General features: G+C 35.9%; 1 protein-coding gene across 2 annotated transcripts in view; it reads left to right on the top strand.

The window, feature by feature from the left end:
- Positions 1 to 18083, top strand: part of CNTLN (centlein) — a 215096-nt gene that overhangs the window by 113828 nt on the left and 83185 nt on the right. Inside the window, exons 12-13 of one of the 2 annotated variants that reach the window (XM_076362507.1) lie at positions 457 to 578; positions 3419 to 3544. In XM_076362507.1, coding sequence (XP_076218622.1) covers positions 457 to 578; positions 3419 to 3544 — 248 coding nt within the window. The remainder of the gene's footprint in view (positions 1 to 456; positions 579 to 3418; positions 3545 to 18083) is intronic. The other variant, XM_076362509.1, reaches the window with a different exon arrangement.

Raw genomic sequence — 18083 nt, forward strand, 5'->3', positions numbered from 1 at the left:
CTGAAGCCATTTAAATTGAGCTTTTATGATGTGGACCTCAGTGTGGCCAGTGTTTACCTCAAAAATACGTAGATTAATTTTCCATGGGGGGAAAAAAAAAAGAAAAAAGTAGTTTGGAGGAAAAGACAGTGCCAACAATCCTTTTTCAGTCTATGTATTTTTAGGTGTATTAGGCCAATGCATTCATGAGATGAAAACTGACATTTTGGTAGTAAATTTTTTTAAAACTTCTCAGCAGCATGAAAAAAATATTTAAGTAAATTTTGCCAAATTAGCAAAATTTGCCAAAGTAGCAATAAGAAAAATTTAACCTCAGGGATTGTGACTCCCGATCTTTCTATTTAGATTTCTGAGGCTCTTAATATTTACTTAAACAGAACTTTTGTTTCATGTGATCTGTGTGAAAGTCTCTTACATTTTGCCCAACTCTAATTTTGTTTTTCTGGTTCTATACAGACTCAAGAAACTGATGAGCTAAGAGCAGCCCATGAAAAATGCAAAGAGAGGCTGCAGATGTTACAGACCAACTACAGAGCACTAAAAGAGCAATTAAAGCAGTGGGAAGAGGGCGATAGCAGGTAAGTTACACAGCTCATTAAAAACATTTCCCTTACACAAGAAATCTGAACAGAAGTATTATACAGGTATTCAAAAGAGAATTTGATTTGAAGGAAGAAGCTACCATGTGGTGATCAAGACTTTATCCTTTGTTAAAGCAGAATACATGGCATACCCCTATATGAGCAAAATTACAGTTGAAACCAAGACTAAAATGTATTGAGCTGACACCTTGACTTATTTTATTTAGGATCTCATTTTGAGCCTGAGTACTGGGCAAAGGTCTGCTGGGGCTGCTGATTTATGCTTGTCTAATTCCCCAGTCGATTAATTTGTTGACTGTGTATGTTTTTAATTTTCTATAATAGAACAATTGCTCCTTATGTATGCTCCAAATAGTTTTTTAAAATAATTTTATTCATTAAACAATATAGAAATAACAGCCTCTCTAACATTTAGTGATTCAAACATTAACTGAAGCTGATTGTAAAATCCCCTTCTTAATAGGGAAAAAAGAGTATGTGCATGAAAAGCAGGGTGGTTTCATCTGTTAATTGATTATAAAATCAATTATTTCTGATCATTCTACAAAAATATTGCAGTAATATATCTTTATTAATGGAAAGAAGAAAGACTACCACATCAAAATTTAAATAGCAAATATTCTACATATAATTCTCCCTTAAATTCTATACAAAACAGTGAAAAATTCATGCAGAAGTTCCTTTTTTTGAAGCCCTTAGCAGAGAGTTAGAATTTTTGGTAAACAGACACATTTGGAGGTATGAAGACATTTCTTATCACTTCAGTTATCAGACACTGCTGAGGTACAGTTTTTCCAGCCCTGTTTTTTTTCAAGAAAGTAATTTGAGCAGGTCATTACATCCTGGTGGCTTTAGTAGGACTTCAGTGTGCACCTACAGTTTAGTACACACATATGTGTTTTACTAAAAATAATTCTTTTTGTAGTTAGAGCAATACTGACTAATCTTGACACAAACTTTGTAACTCTCTCTAACTGAAGAGAGTCACAGAAATTGCTGCAAAACTGGTAGCCATTCAGAGAGTCCAGGGTGACAGAAAGGGTCCTGCTGTGAATGATAAACTGTCCCTCATATATAAATAATGCTTTGGCCTATCTGAGTAGATTTACATTGCTTTGTAATACTATGGCATTTCCTTAAGAATGGTTTGTCTTTTAAAAAGAAAAAAAAAAAGTGTGGATTTAAATAATGGTAAGGTACAAATCTGCTACATGCATTGGTAGCACAGGAAGATTTTTTGAAATATCAAAGCGTAAATAATGAATAGATTTGTTTAAATTGGAATGAAAAGGATTTGTTTATTTAGGAAAAAGAGGGATGATTTTGTCTTCTGGCTCACTGTTTTAAATTCAGTGCAAGCTGGAAACGACTGAAACCTACTGAATGATAGTTACTTTATGCAATGAAATGATTTAATTCTGTGTCTAAGCTAAGTAGGCATTCACAGTCCACAGAGAGGCCAAGGCTGAAAAGGTACAAAAATTCGACCTAGATAAAGACAGTAAAATCAAACTTGATTTACAGTGAAGCACTGGGTGTTCTGGTTCTGATATTTCAAAAAAAAGGAAGAAGAAAAGAAAAGGGAAAGAAAGACAAAAGCAACTTCTGTTTCTGTTTAAAATAAATGAGACCAGCTTGTGTCCTGACAGGAATGTATTTGGGAAAAGTAGATATTGGGGAAAGCGTAATACTAAATCTTTATTCATTCATCTGAGTTTTTTAATCTATAATTCAGATGAGCTGAAAATTACAGGGTTTTGATCATTTTTGTCATCAGAACAGAACTGTATTAAGCCATCATACCAAAAAGAGTTTGTTTTTCCTTTTTAATATGCTTAAACAAAGGAAAGTAGTCAAGACACAAATAAAAACAGTCCGTAAATGGTTATACTTTACACGGTTATTTTGGTATCTCAAAAAGCTTTATATATCTGGTGTAATTTGCGCATTAAGAACTCAGTATCAGGTATTTATGTGACACTTCTGATCCTCTGTAAGTGATGGAGGACACCATTCTTTTCTGATTCTTCATAGATTAGAATCTGTTATCGAGATGGCAGCTGATGGGACCTAATCCGCCTGTCAGTGTACATACAACTTCCACTGACATACGTGACTGCAAAGATGATGGGGGCCTTATGAGGTTACCACATTCTCTGAGACTTTATTTCTATGCCCGGTAGGAATTTAAATTGCAGAGAGTTTTCAATTCATTTTATAAAGGATTTTTTTAAATACAATTTTTATCTTTTGCATTATTAAAATACATTAAAAAATTGTAATGACAGAAAAACTGTGAAATATTTTCATTTTCTGTGCGTCTAAATTCAATATGCTTTTTCCTGATGCATCATCTTATCCATAGATAGCTTATTCTTTCATTAGACAGTAGATCAACAGTTTGATTTAGAGTGGGCATTAGTGCAACTTCCAGGTTGGTTTGCAGGGGCATTAGAGGAGCTGGTGGCTCTCCTTTTTTTGCAAGAGGTAGTGTGATGGTTTCACCTTCTGCTTTCTCATACCAGTATTGTAAGGAATGTTGACAGAATGAATGCAGGTGACACTGATCTGCCAGGAGTCAGTTGAGAGCCATGGTGCCATATTAGCACTATTTCTGTCTGAAACTACATAACTGAACTTTTCTATAATACCACATTTAAGGTTTCATGCCTCACAGAATGTATACATCAGACAAGATTTTTATTCAGTAGATGCTGCAGTTTAAAATTTGTATTTTCTGAAAGCAAGGGTGCTTTTATTCTTGTGGTTCTAAAACATGTAGATATTTGAAAACAAACGTCTTTTTACTCAAACAGGGTTGAAAGTAGTAAAACCAGATACCAGCATGCAGACCCCCATCAGCTTTGTCAAGAGGATTCTGATGCTGTGTGGAATGAACTGGCTTTTTTCAAAAGGGAACACAAAAAGCTGTTGATTGAAAAGTGAGTTCATTTCTTAAATGGTGTTTACATAAAGAAACATTCTGCTGTTTTTTCTGAAGGTAGTGCTTTTCAGGCCACATAAGAGGAATTCCTTGCAAAATTCAAGATAAAACCATCTTCTACCAAAAGCAAAAAAGGAAAATATCAGCTCTTTCCCCCCCCCTTTTTTTTTCCTCTTAAATCAGTGACAAGTTACAAGTTTGCTAGCACTAACAAAAACTGTATTCCATGATCTAGGGATTGTGTTAATTAATGTGGCTCTCATCTGTTGGAGGTGTCGCTCTTCATTAGCCTGTATTTTACACACTGCCGTGCTTCATTTTTGGAATGAGGTGGTGAGGGGATAACCTAGCCAGCCATCCTTGTTTGATCTCTGTGATACATACGCAATGCAGAATGCCTCAGCTCTCTTGGTTCCCTGCCCTGTCCTGCTAATCCCAGCTGAGCTCATTATGGTGTAGCCTTGCTGCTACTCCTGGAGCCAGAGCTGTCCAAGCTAATTACTGGTAGCAGCAGAGCTGCCTGTTAAGGGTCTGGTGTGGATCTGCTAACATGGTCCTTGGTAGTGACCTGCAAAAAGCACGAGGGAGTTGCTCTCTTTCTTGCTGTGCACAGCCTGTCCTTTGGGTTTAGTGCTGATCCCTTCACACAGCTCTTTTAGCTGTAGTAAGTGTAAAACTTGGTGAAGGAAACTCTTACTTTAGAAAACATACAGTTTGCTGCTTTGATCTCATAATTCATAGGCTATTATACTCAGCCAGGCAAAGTAAGAAAATGTCCTTTTATACTGAACAAAAGGAAGTTAGTATGGTATAATTAGCCCTTTGCTGGTATTTAACACTTTCTGTAAGTCAAGTTAATTTTTTTTAAAAAAATTATTTAAGAATAAAGACATCGTAGGAACTTTTATTCAGACTTCGTTTTTGTCAGCATTAAAGAAAATGTGTTTTCCCAATGGGTCCCAATGTAAACTGATTTTGTGGAGATACCATGAAGGCTGCTATCACAGAATTTCAACAGCAGCAAATTGTTTTGTAGTATGTAAGTCCTTGTGTTGCCCATAAGCTGCTTTAGAGTATTATATAGAATATTGCCAGTAGCTGTGTTACATGGGGTATTGTTATATCCACCAGTACAACTGTGTGCCTGTTCTTGTCACTTCATTGTCACATCTTTGTTTGCTGTTTTGAAACTGTCACAACAAATTATCACATGTACTTCTTTTGTTTATTTTGATTTTTATGTAGGGAAGAGCACTTTCTTAGCATACATGTAATTGCAGTTGTAATTCTCCTTCCATCACTAATCAACACATGCACCACAGGCAACAGTAACTCAGGAGCAATAACATAAGCCTCTCCTTTTCATACAAAGCCATGAAAGAGAGATTGCTTATGTATTGTGCATGCCCTGAAGGTTGGTACAGTTGGACTGTTTTTCTAGAGCTCCTGTGCAGTCACGTTTATGGGGAACATTCTTATGCCTGGTACATTGCAGATAGGTAGCCTTGACTAGGTTGTGGTGAAGTGGCATAAGCAAGCAGTTGAGCTCTTTGAAATACGGAATTTTTAAGTCAAAATGAGTTCTTAAAATTCTGTATAGTACTTAGTAAGAAGCCAGAGCACCATTGTGATCATTAAGGTGAACTCCTTGTGTGGGTTTAGGTGCTTTTTACTCCTTATGGGCAATGTAGCTTATTGTTAGTTGAAGTAAGTAAGGAATGAATACATAACTCCTGTGTCTTTTATATCTGCCTTCAACGTCTGTCTCTAATAATGACTGTCTTTAATTAGTTGAAGCAAGTCAGCATTTCAAGATCTGAGCTCATTTTCTTAAGAAAGTCAGTACTAAATTTAGTGTCCTTTTTAGATCTGTGGATAGGACGTCTTTATATTGCATGTATTCTTTCTTAAGCTCTGTGGGTAAAGGACATGATCTACAGAGTTGTACCAATTACTTTTATGTGTGATTTTACAAGCAGTGTAAGTAAATCAGGTTAGCCCATAGTTTTGTGGACACACTTAATTTGATAGACCCTACTTGATTGTTAGCTTAAGTTGATTTAAAACATGTATAAGCCAAATCCAACGCAGCATTGCTTGAAGAAGAGTGTCTGTGTAGGGATTTTATTTTGGTATATGTTTGTTTTAACTTTAAATATGTGTAATTTCTGTCTGTGACTAGGCCAGAGAGTGAATGTTAGGAAAACAGAATTATTTGTTGGTGTTTGTTTATTTGTTTTACCTGTAAGGAAGATCGATCCATCCTTCCTTCCTTCCTTCCTTCCTTGGGTAGAACGATGATGTAAACTGTCTTTAACTTGCACATACATTGCTCTGAAAATAGGTGGATAATAAAGTATAGGGTAAAACCAAGGAAAGCCCGTTGATGCATGGGCTCCAGGCTCCAAAATGCAGTCATTACCAATATTAGCACACTGTAAACAATCAGTTTGTAAGTTATGTAATCTGTTTTTAAGTCAAGAAAAACTGAAGTTGCTTGGCTCGTCACTTGTTCTGGTGGTGCCTAATTCCAAATCCTGTTGAAGTTGGTGGAAAGGCTTTGTGTCAGCCACTACTTTCTGTCAGGTCCTTTCTTTTATAAAGTTTTCTTCTCATCACAGGCAGGTATTGCTTTGACTTTCATGTAAGCTATTAAACACTATGCACCTTTCAAGCTGGACACTAACACACAAATAAATATAGGGTTTAGGCCTTAAATTTAAGCACTTCTTTTTTAAAATAGATGAAGCTTTCTGTTTTCATGAAGTTCAGAATGCCTAATGTCAGAGTTATTTTTTGGAGCATGTTGATGCAGAATGCGTGGCATTGTTGCTACCATTTTTTTACTTTTTGATTAGTGAAGAATAGTATGTGCATGTTGTATTACTTTGCAGTTAATAGAGGAATATGTTTCAGAGCCATGGGCTGCATCCTCTCCATGATCAATGATGTATAAATTTAAGCCGTTTGTGCATATAAAAGAAAAATATCTCTATATTGTTATAAACCCATACTAGATTAGTAAAATATAAGACTCAATAAACTGTGATTATTCAGCAGTATGTGCTCAATGCTTTATGTGTATATTTCTCTTGAATTTCCCAACATTCCCCTGGAAAGAAGATGATTTTTTTGCTGTTAGTATGATTTATCTTTATACTAAGTGCATTACAGAATAATTATTCTCTGACTTAATAGAAACTGTTTTTAGTAATAGTTTTACCTGACTTCTTTATTAAGCCTCCTCCCCCACTATTTACTCTTTCACAAAGAATATCAAATTATATTCCACGATGTATATGATGTGCATTGATAGCTGCATTTTTAATTTTATGAGTTACAAAATCTCATTTTTAAAATTCTTTATTACTAAAAAAACCCCAAACCAAAACAATAACAAACAAACAAACAAAGGTCCAAAATTTAAGTTCACTTTGGGATCTGAACCAGTAGCTAAGAAAATAGTCTAACTTTTAAGCCCTGATAACTCACAGTCTTAAATCCTATAGCAGCTACCAGCTAAACTCATGTCAAAATTGAAGAGTTACAAACAGGAACAAAAAGAGGTAGTTGAAATAAATTCCCTAAGTGTTCTTTGAAGTGTTTATTAATGCTAATGGCCAAGTGAAAACAATTCCACAGCTCTGCTAGGATGTCCCATTTTGATCTTCTCGTAGGTCATTTTCCCTATGAAGTATGCAATACCTGTGTTATGCTGCAGTCATTTCCTGTTAAGTACCATGTTATTGTAGGCTACAGAAGCAGCTATCATATTGATGTTCATGTTCTGTGTTAAGAAAAACATGGGATTTGATCACTTTTTCTCCCCCTTAAGCAAACAGAAAAAAATAGCAGTATTCAAACAGTAGTTAACACTTAGCTGAGGAGGAGAGTGACCCATGCTTATATAAATACAATGTTTTTGTTTGAGCTGCATGAAACTGCTGAAAACTTGCAAGAGAAAGATCTAGTAACGTAAAAAATTTGAAATTTATTTTATTCAGCTGTGCAATGCCAGTGCTTTCAGATTCAGCATCGTGCAGCTGCATAGAACTGGAATATCTTCAGTGAAAATAGGCATATCATTTTACAGATAGATACATTTTATAGCTATATATATAAACATACATACACATATATATAAATCTAGTATAGTTCTCAGGTTTTTAGATTATTTTTAATCTTGGCTATTAAGTGCTAAATGTTGTCTTACTTTCTATAGAATTGTATTGACAGATACGTCCTTGGAAATTTTCTTCCCACATTAGTCAGGTTCATCTTTGTATCTGTATTATTTGGATTTTGCTGAAATTCAGGGTAAATTAGTATGTAGCATGTCCAACTAAACTGCTGCTTAATTGCAAACTATCTAATTTAAACTACTTTGGTATTTCCGTATTAAATTCTTGTTTGCTGGAGTATAGGGTTACCCTGTCGCTTTGGCCTTTATGTCCAGACTTTGGAAAGGTGTAGTTGACTGTATATAAACTATTGTAGAAGCTTTACAATTTTACATCTCTTCTTCTGGATTACTTTGTAGGAGATCTTATAATTGATACCAGCAACACTGAATTATTTACATAGTACATTCTTCAACATAAGACATTATGACATAAGTCATTATCTTCACAGCTAATTGGAAATTGGTTTTCCGTATGGTATGGTCATATGCAGCTTGTGATAAGGAGGAAACGTTTTTAAAATGAAAGAGATAGCCACATCATTCAAAGAACCTTTGGTAGTCATTCTTTCCTCTGAGTGCCTGGGTTGCTGTGCATGTCCTCCATGTAGAAAATGTGCTGTGGACCTTTGAAGCATGTGGAATCACTGCAAGCTCGGTAGCATCCTTACTCTGCCAGAGCAGCTATTTAATAAAGGTTTCTTATTAGCTTTGCTTTTTTAGGAAAACAAGACCTCATGATTTCTGCTTTCCTTATTCTTTGTAGAGTCAAAGCAATTGTTCTATACCCTGTTGTCATGGTTTAACCCCAGCCGGCAACTAAGCACCACACAGCTGCTTGCTCACTCCTCCCTAGTGGGATGGGGGAGAGAATCAGGAAAGCAAAAGTGAGAAAACTCATGGGTTGAGATAAAGACAGTTTAATAGGTAAAGCAAAAGCCGTGCATGCAGGCAAAACAAAACAAGGAATTCATTCACTGCTTCCCATGGGCAGGCAGGTGTTCAGCCATCTCCAGGAAAGCAGGGCTCCATCACGCGTAATGGTTACTTGGGAAGACAAATGCCATCACTCTGAATGTCCCCCCCTTCCTTCTTCTTCCTCAGCTTTACATGCTGAGCATGACGTCATATGGTCTGGACTATCCCTGTGGTCAGTTGGGGTCAGCTGTCCCGGCTGTGTTCTCTCCCAGTTTCTTGTGCACCCCCAGCCTACTCGCTGGTGGGGTGGTGTGAGAAGCAGAAAAGGCCTTGACTCTGTGTAAGCACTGCTCAGCAATAACGAAAACATCCCTGTGTTATCAACACTATTTTCAGCACAAGTCCAAAACATAGCCCCATACTAGCTACTATGAAGAAAATTTACTTTATCCCAGCTAAAACCAGCACACCTGTGTAGTGGTATCTCACCAGCCAGCTGGCAGGAGCATAACTTGGGACCAGCAACAGCATGTGATACCTCTTGCCTTTTCCAGCTTATCAGAATTGGTATGGTGGAGGAAAGCTGAATGTACTGTTCTGGAATGGTGGCATTAAGAAACACAAATCTAGGCTTTATTAATTCCTCTGCTGCTTGAATGTGTGTGTCTTTTTTTTTCTTTTCTTTTCCCTAGAGCACCTGCTGAAAAAATGCAGTTTTGATCACCTTGACAGTCTCTTTGGCTAAACAGGAAATATCTGGTCATATATATATATATATATGTATGTATACTTAAATCTAATAGCTCAGGGCTCTTGTTTACTTTTTACTGCAATTAGTAATTCTGTACTGTAAAGCCAAATATAATTAAAAAAATGATGTATTTGTTTAGGTTTTGGATGGATAAAAAGATTGCTAAATCTAAAATACCACCGTTCATTCTACTGAAAACGATTCAAGCCTAGATTCTGCAGCTGGTGTTAGGGGGTTCTGACAAAGGTGCATGCTCACTGACTGGACCGAACATTGCTCAGTGGAAATGACAGTCAGGCTCAAGTGTGAGAACTTGAAACAGTGCAGTTGTTGACTAAAACCACTACAAATAACTTAAATGTAAGAAAACAGCAGCATTAGTTGTACTACAGGGTGCAATTTTAAAAGACCTTTTTGAAGGACCAAAGTCAGAACTGTAAATGCCACATTAAGTCATTTAGGGGCTTTTGCATTATTAACTCACATGGCCTCTTTTGTGAAGAGAATTATTTTCTCTTTTCTAGAAAGCTTCCAGTTACATTTTCACAAGGCACTGTGTCAGCTAACTGAAACAAATATATTGTTGTTTTCCAGGAAGAGTGGTCTGTCAGGGATGATGAGATTAATGATCTTTAATTGTTAAGCTTGTTTCTAGAAATTTTCTCACCTGTGTCCACCAGATCTTGTAATTTCCTGCATCCTGGCTAACAGTCAAATTTGGGGCCTTGCTGTATTTTTGGAAATCAGATGTGTTGATTTTGATGTGTTTCCTTTGTTCTTCCATATTTAATCAGACTTTTCTTGTTTGCAGGTATTTGTTCAAAATCCAAGTAGTATTATCAAATTTCCATAAGCAGCCTGTAGTATTTAATTGCCTTCTCATACCTGATGAGACTGTGTCATAGAGAAAACATGCAGTCATGCCATTAAACATTCTTCCATAATACATAAGCATGGAAAGGCAGAATTAAAATTGCATTAATGATAAAATTTGGACATTGTCAGGGACAAGAATAGTAGGGAGATGTTGGAGAAAGGTAGGGACTCTTAAGTTAGCTTCCTTTTGTATTGCTTGCATGGAGGTATTGCCTGCCTTGCTGTTGAATCACAATGATTTCTGTAGATTATCTGAGTGTTAGAGAAATGAAACACTGTACTGTTGGTAAGCACACTGCTTGTGAGAGTGCTGTCTTTTTATTTTGTCTATTGCCCAGATAAAAGTTCTTCAGCATTTAGGTGGAAATGTCTGATTTATCAGCCTGCAGATATATATGTATATATAAAAATAAAGAAGTACTAAGTGTGTCTATTTAAACTGTACTGAATGTTCATAGTAAGAAGCCTATGAACCTACAATCTATAACACCAAAGCTAGTAACATAAGCTGTCAGGCTGCTATATTAAGAGAGTAATGAGGGAGTAATGAATATAGGTCTCTCTCCAACACTTTCTATGGAGTTCCTGGGAATTCTGGTAAGGGCAGCAGTGCTTGGTGCTTTCTGGCAACTGCTGAATTTAGCATACAATGCTAGTTTTCCTTTTGTCTTGCATGGTACTGATTTTGGAAGGGAAACAGCAAATTTTCAAGTTTAGGTATATCTCAGATTTGCTAATAGCATATGGAACTTCAGGAACTGAATTTTGCAAAGAAGTAGAGACATTAAGTTCCTTCAAAGACTGGAAATAATATTTTACAATGAAAATTATTAAGCAATGCTTATGTATTCTTGCCCTATCTCTTGAACTCTTTCCTAAAGTCTACAGTTCTGGAATTCCAGAAACTCAGATGTGGAGCTAAGTGGACCTTTATTGTGGCCCAGCATGATATGATCTTTGTGATGAAACACTTGGCTCTTTTTTCCTGCATGAGGCAGAATATGCATATACATACAAAAGTTTAACCTGTCTTAATGTTTTTGGATCTTCTAATTTGTAAAGAATTCAGAATGTGTGTTCTAAGAAGTATTGTTGTATTTGCTTTTTTCAAACACAATCACATGAGAATAAAAATGGAATCTTCCAAATTTTCCTAAAACTCAAATATTTCAATGTAAGAAATAATTTAACAAATTGATTTGCATCCTTACTTTGCATTATTGGAAACCAGCTCCATACTCAAAACAGGCTGTAGGTAATAGAGACTTTGGCGTGTTGGTCATCTGAGGTTTATATAAAGGTTAAAAGTACTGATGCGACAATAAAACTCTCTTGATATTCATGCAATGGAGTCCTCACCATATGTGCCCCTATGAGTTACGTTGATTACACTGGTACCCCAGTCATGGCCCTTCAGGTTGAATCCTTTCTGAACTAACTACAGGTAAGCACTGTTTATGAGGCTGTTCTGATGGTCTTGTTATAAAGGAATGAACAAATTCAAATTAAAATAATGAGCATAATTCACACAATGTAACTTTTTTTTTAAACACCTTTTGGTCAATCAGATGGGTTTTATGCTACAGTAAAACAAATAAAAGATTACTAAATGGTAGGTAAAATTTTAGGCATGGGTTTTTACTATCCTTTTGCAAGCTAAAGGTTATGCTGCATGTTGAAACTATTTTAGTCGCTGGTCACTAGCGCATCTTTGGTTTTTGAGTGACTATTAATGTGAAATACATCTCAAAACTCACTCTTGACAACTATGACACTGTTCACTTTTTGTTATGTGAACAGACATTGGATTGGTGTGGGGGGAGTTGTTTTTATCCTTTTTCGCTCCTGAATGTGGGTTGTAAATCAGAGAGACTTTACTTAGCACCAACAGATATCGCTTCCTGCAATTTTCATCCATCCTATAAGTGACTGAATTGGGAAACAAGAATGAAAAAGACATATTTCTGGGAAGCGAATGGACAAAGTAAGACAGATAGCTCAATGACTCTGTAGAGTCAAATATTCCATTTCCTTGGTTAATTAAGACTAGAAGTTTCTATGTGTAAACTGTAAGTTTACAATTTTCCTCCTGTAAAGGAATTCCAGTAAATCATTCTGGATAGTTTGAATGTTCACAAAATGTAAGTAATGCTAGTACTTCTTGTTTTACTCTTCTTTTGACAGCGTTATCCCCAGATACATGTAATGGTTTTTGCGCTCTCGCACAGTCTAGATCAAACACCTGCTCCCAGGTTTACTCTCACCTCCCAAGGCTGTCAGTTGACACATAAATACACAGACCCATGAAAAGAGCATATTTTGCCCTTACTGCAGGCAAATGTTCTTGAATCATAATGCTGTAAGAACAAATTGAAGAATTTCTGTCAGAGTAGTATTGCACATGTAAAAGTTCAATAAAGTTTCTGCGTAGCTTGGTTCTCATGACTCTAGACAATTTTTGCATAGTAGAAAATTAAAATCAATGTTTGCATTATGACGTATCAGACTCCCCATCCTAATTTATGACAGTCTCTTCCTATATTTTCTGTATGGGCTTTTTACGAAAGTATGCGTAATGTGCATGTGCATTCTACTCTGATTTTACAGACTAGAATTTTTACCCTTTTGAAGACTCATGAACAGAAAGTACAATTCAGTTTTGCTTACCTAGAAAACCTTTCTATGTTGATCTGCTGTCCTTCTCAAGCTTCTTTCTTTTCTGAGGGGAAGAAAACAGAGCTGCTTCTGCTGTCCCATTTTCCTTGCAAGGATTATTAGGCTATTTGGCTTAAGCTTTGGGTAAGAAAAAGTTCCCTGGCACTACTTTGACCCAGTGTCTTTAAAACGCACTCATTTTGGTTACTGTAATAAGCAACACTACTGTCCCTTTTTAAGGACCCTGATAAAGACCGTGCAAAGCTTGCTTAGCAGTCTTGTTCTGTCTGATTTTCTTCTTAATTTGGCTTGCCAGTCTTTAACAATCTTCCATGGCTCTGGAGGAAGACATTTCAAAAGGCAATAGTTAACCTCCTGGACTCAGAGGAAGGCTTCCCTGACTGCAGCAGCTCCTGGACTTAGCCCCCTGATATCTGTTCACACCAGCAACAGTATGCATTAGGAGATTGTGGTTGGTTCTGCTTATTTCTCCAAAGAGTCATCCTGCTGCAGTCTTACAACCTGTAATCCTTGGGAAGGAGTCGGTTTCCTCAATGGATTATTCCTTCTTATGTATTCAGCTCTATTAGAAATGAGATTCTCTGCTTGGTTTTATTTTCCAGATAAAATTCCCTGGGACAAATGGAAAAAAAGTCTTATTGTTTGTTTGGATGTTTATTTTAGACTGCCATGAGCCTGCTCTCTTAATTCCTTTTATCTGTATGCAGAGGAGTGTAGGAGTCTCCTGCTGGCCCTACCTGTGAATGCTGAAAGCTGCTGCTGAGCAACGGCTGACTTATGGGATGTGTATTGCTCCGGGGACAGTGGTTTGCTAGAGGACTAACTAGAGTCCTCTGGCAATGGTTAACCTAGGGTCGGCAATTCTTGAGGGAAGGAGCCCTTTAAACTGATAAGTATGGAGAGAAAGTTTATGCTATAGTTCAGGCTATCTTTCTAAACTACCTTTTCTTTAATGCATTGAGACCCAAGTGTGCATGTATATATGTACCTTAGATTTGGAGCTGTGTGAGGGCTCCTGATGGTATCTTTAGAACTGCTGACAATTAAAAATGATGAGTACTAGGAAATTTTGTTCTAGTAAGAAGATATAGTTTGCAGAAGCCCTGTTTATATGCAGATGGTACAAGCATTTCGCTTGTTCTAGTAAGTTGATAAGTAAGCAACTGTTACAGAGAATTTCTTGCTGATGCCTAGCTATAATCTAGAAGAAATCAGAAGTAATTCCTTTGGCAAAACTGATTCTATAGCACAGGTTTTTTTTATGCTACCTGTTCCTATATTCCAAATGGGTGATTATTACAAAAATAACTGAATAATGGAGGAGTAATCAAAAGTATTATATTGTCATAAAATAAAATTCAGAATATTGTATGATACTGGAAGGAGCAGATACTATAATTGTGAGTCAAGGTCAGTACCTTTAAAAATGTATGCAATACCAGCATAAACTATTAGCTGGATAGATTTGATCTCTCTTGATTTCTTACCATCCTTGTTTTAATATTGCCATGTGAGACTGTGGCAATCGTAGTTGGAGGATATAAATGAATGTTTTATGGTACATAAAATAGGATGCTGTGTGCTTTCCTGCTCCTCTTGGTGCCTTTTGTATACATATATATATGTTACAAGGAAGAAGAATGACTTTCATGAAGTTATTGATAGTAAACAAAGTACTTTGAGGTTGTTCTTGGGATGTGAAAACAGAGACATGATTCTACTTCTGACCTGCCATATTAGAAGATATTGACAGTCTTCTAGGAAGTGCCAGTAGACTCCTACTAATTTAGGGTGCTGACTCCTGTTAATTCAAGGATTCGATGGCTTCTCCTTGGCTAGGAAGGAGTTGGAAGTTGTTCTCTGACCATGTAATCTAGAGCATCTAGACTGTTGCTGGCCTGGACTGTTTCTTGTCAACAGAGTAAACTTTAAAAGTATTTTGGAGTAGGTTATGTTGTCAGAAGGTCTCTTTGGGTTTTCAATTTGTTTTGGAACCAGATTAAGAAATGCTTATTGTTGAGAAAGAATTACTGAAGAAATAGAGTCAAATTCTACCAGATATACTTACAAGCAGCATAACCTCTCTATGCAGAAGGCTCAAGGCCGTAAGACAATTTCAGGTCTGCATAAAGGTGAAAAGCAATACACCAGTTTCTAGACTTTGTATGGCTTCAAGTCACTTTTCTCCTATCAGATGGGCTATCATTTGAACTTAGCAAAGCTGCTAGAAAATACAACATTTGAGTATAAATCAGAGCAAGGCGTTTTTCAGGAAGGAGTCATAAATTCTGGATTTTTTTCAGTCCACTAGTTTTATTACTCTTTCAAGCACATTGCAAAACCAGTCTTTTTTACCTCCCTCTTTAAGAAACGGTCCTGAGCAGAAAAGTGTGTGTGGGAGCTGAATACATATTTTAAATAAGATTTTCAGTTCATCTAATGGATATAGGATTAGTGTATTTGTTCTTAAAATTAGAAATAGCAATCATGTAAGTCACTCATAGTTATGTAACCTCTGTTATCGGCAAATTTGGTAGGGTGTTACTGTAAATTTTCAGGGTACATTTTTCAGTTATATAGTCTTCTTTAGGACTCTAGAAACCTTGAGTATAAACTAACCAGGACTGAAAAGACTTTCTCAGTGCCATCAGAAAAGAGTTGTTTGCCATGTTTTGAAAATGTTTTATACCTTTTCAGCTTAAAAAAACCAAACTTATTGAAATGAACCTGTGTAAAGAATGCATCTAGATACAGGCCAAGTGTTAATTGCAATTTCAACATTGCAAGCTTTTAGAAGTGGCTCTCTGTGTTAGCATTACTATTGCAGATATGAGTTTAGACTTTGAGTTTAATGAAACTTAATAAAGTTTAACTGAGTGGTTACTTGTTTTCTTTTCATCTGGATTGCTGATTAGGTATTCCTAGTAATGAATCTCCTTTGCCTAAGGTTATTCATATAAACAGCTAGAAGATGTTTTATGCAAATTTTCAGAGACAATTCTGAGCAATTTTTTTTATTGCTTTTAAACTACATTGAAATGTAGTTAGGTTTTATTTCTATTTTTAGTTTTTTCATCAATTTATTAATGGTTAAGAGCTTATTTACAGAATTCTGGAGTTTCAACACCCTGCAAGGTTTTACCTACTCCACATATCAATATATAAGATTGTGTAAGTTGTCAGAATACTTCACAGTATTTGTTAAACATTTGCACAAAGGTCATGTCTGGTATCTCTCTATTGTTTTAAATTATATCCCAGGAACTTCCCTTTTTGAAAGTTGAATTAAATAGTAGAATGAATACACAGCATGAATGTGACAGAGACTTTAAAATGCAGTAGTAGCCTTTGTCTTTGTCAAGAAAAAGGTGCAAAGATGTGAATTTATCATGAGCTGGAAGTGATCGATTTATACTTATACTCAGGTTTGTTTCTCTTTCCTCTTGACCTGCATATTTCCATTGTATTCAAATCCCATCATTCGATCTTGAATTATGGTTCAAAGGTCTATCTTCTCTGAGTCTATAGAGCAAACCCTTTGATCAAAAGAAGAGTTTTTTGTTTTCATATTATGATTACTATAGACTTTATTTCAAGTTCTACATTGCTGTGTATATTCAATTTAGAACCTTAATCGCTTCTGTTGTCTAAGTTAGGTTTTTCCATAGGCGGCTTCGTTTTTTTTTCTCCTCGTTCATCAACCTTAACTGCAGGACTGCATATTGTCTCCTTGTTCATTCCTTACTTGTTTAGGTTTTTCTTTTGTTGATGTTGCATATGATTTACTTAGCAGCACTTTGGTACCTACATACATCATATTCTTCCTTTTGTACAGGTGTATCATGTCTCAATGAGCTTCAGTTTCTAGCTCTTCCCTGTACAAATGGAGCTTAAAATCTATTTCTTGTATTTTCTTGTAAAATGCTTAGAAGGTTGAGGGTTTTTAATTGTGTAATAGCAGACATAATAGTGAGATCATGTTTCTGAGATGCTGACTGAAAATAACACACAAACTTAAATACCATAGTATTTAAAAATTTCAATTTTAAAAAGGCAGAAAATCAGTTTTCCTTGAAAAATGCTGATTTGTAAATTTCATATGCTATATATTTTATTTGCTTGCTCAAGCAAAATCATACATAGTATGAAAAAGAGAACTAGAAAGCACCCTGCTTGCCAATTGATATATTGTCATCAGGAGACTTGTGAAAGGGTAAACTGAAAGCATTCTCCATGTTCTGTGTTACTGCTTTACAAAGCAGACAGTTGACTGTTTCCAAATCTTTGTAGATTTTTCTTCTCCTGCAGTTCCTAAATACACTTATTGCTGAATTTCCCTGCTGGGAAAAGAGTTGTGCTCAAATACTTGTGCCACTCAGTATTATAATCTGAAACAGGAAAGATAATTAACCTAATCAGCAATGTAAACTTATAATTTCTTTCACTTTTTTTAGAAACTACTGGATTTATCAGGAGAAAAATTATTTGATATCAGATACAAAAAGTTTCAAATATGCTGTTATTTTTTCTTTTCTTTTTAAGTCCAGCTTGTAGTTGTATGTAATTGTAAAATGTGACATTTGTGGAGCAGTCCTAAAAAAAATTGCTAGAAGCATAGTTAAATGGAGATTAACATAAGGTATCTAAAATATACATCATCCTCAAAATTGCCTACTCTTGAAACATCTTCAACTCCCAGCATTTCTACCATCAAAAGATGGAGGAGGCATGTACTAATGTTCAAAGATTTCTTTTCGATATCCATGCCTCAAGACTACAATCAGCTAGAAACACTTTACACAGAAACTACCTTTCCACTGCAGAAATATCTTCAAAGATTCCATCTCTCAGCTTCAGTTTATGTCTCGGATCTTTTCAGATGACATAAACACGATGCCCTTTGCTCAGCGCTTGCTGAATCAAACACAAGTTTTTCAATGCACAGAGAAATCCTCTTTCAGTTAGGATCAAAACCTGGAGCATTTTTTCTTTCCATTGTTTGATGTGTTAGTTGAAACTGAACGATGCAAAAACCAATGTAGTAAATCCAGTAAGCACATGCTTAAGATAATTACAGCAAATATTAGCTTCATCTGCTAAAATAGTGTTGGAAGCTCTTATTCACGGTACCTGAAC

The sequence above is a fragment of the Aptenodytes patagonicus genome, chromosome Z (genome assembly GCF_965638725.1).
Source record: "Aptenodytes patagonicus chromosome Z, bAptPat1.pri.cur, whole genome shotgun sequence".
Taxonomy (NCBI): Eukaryota; Metazoa; Chordata; class Aves; order Sphenisciformes; family Spheniscidae; genus Aptenodytes; species Aptenodytes patagonicus.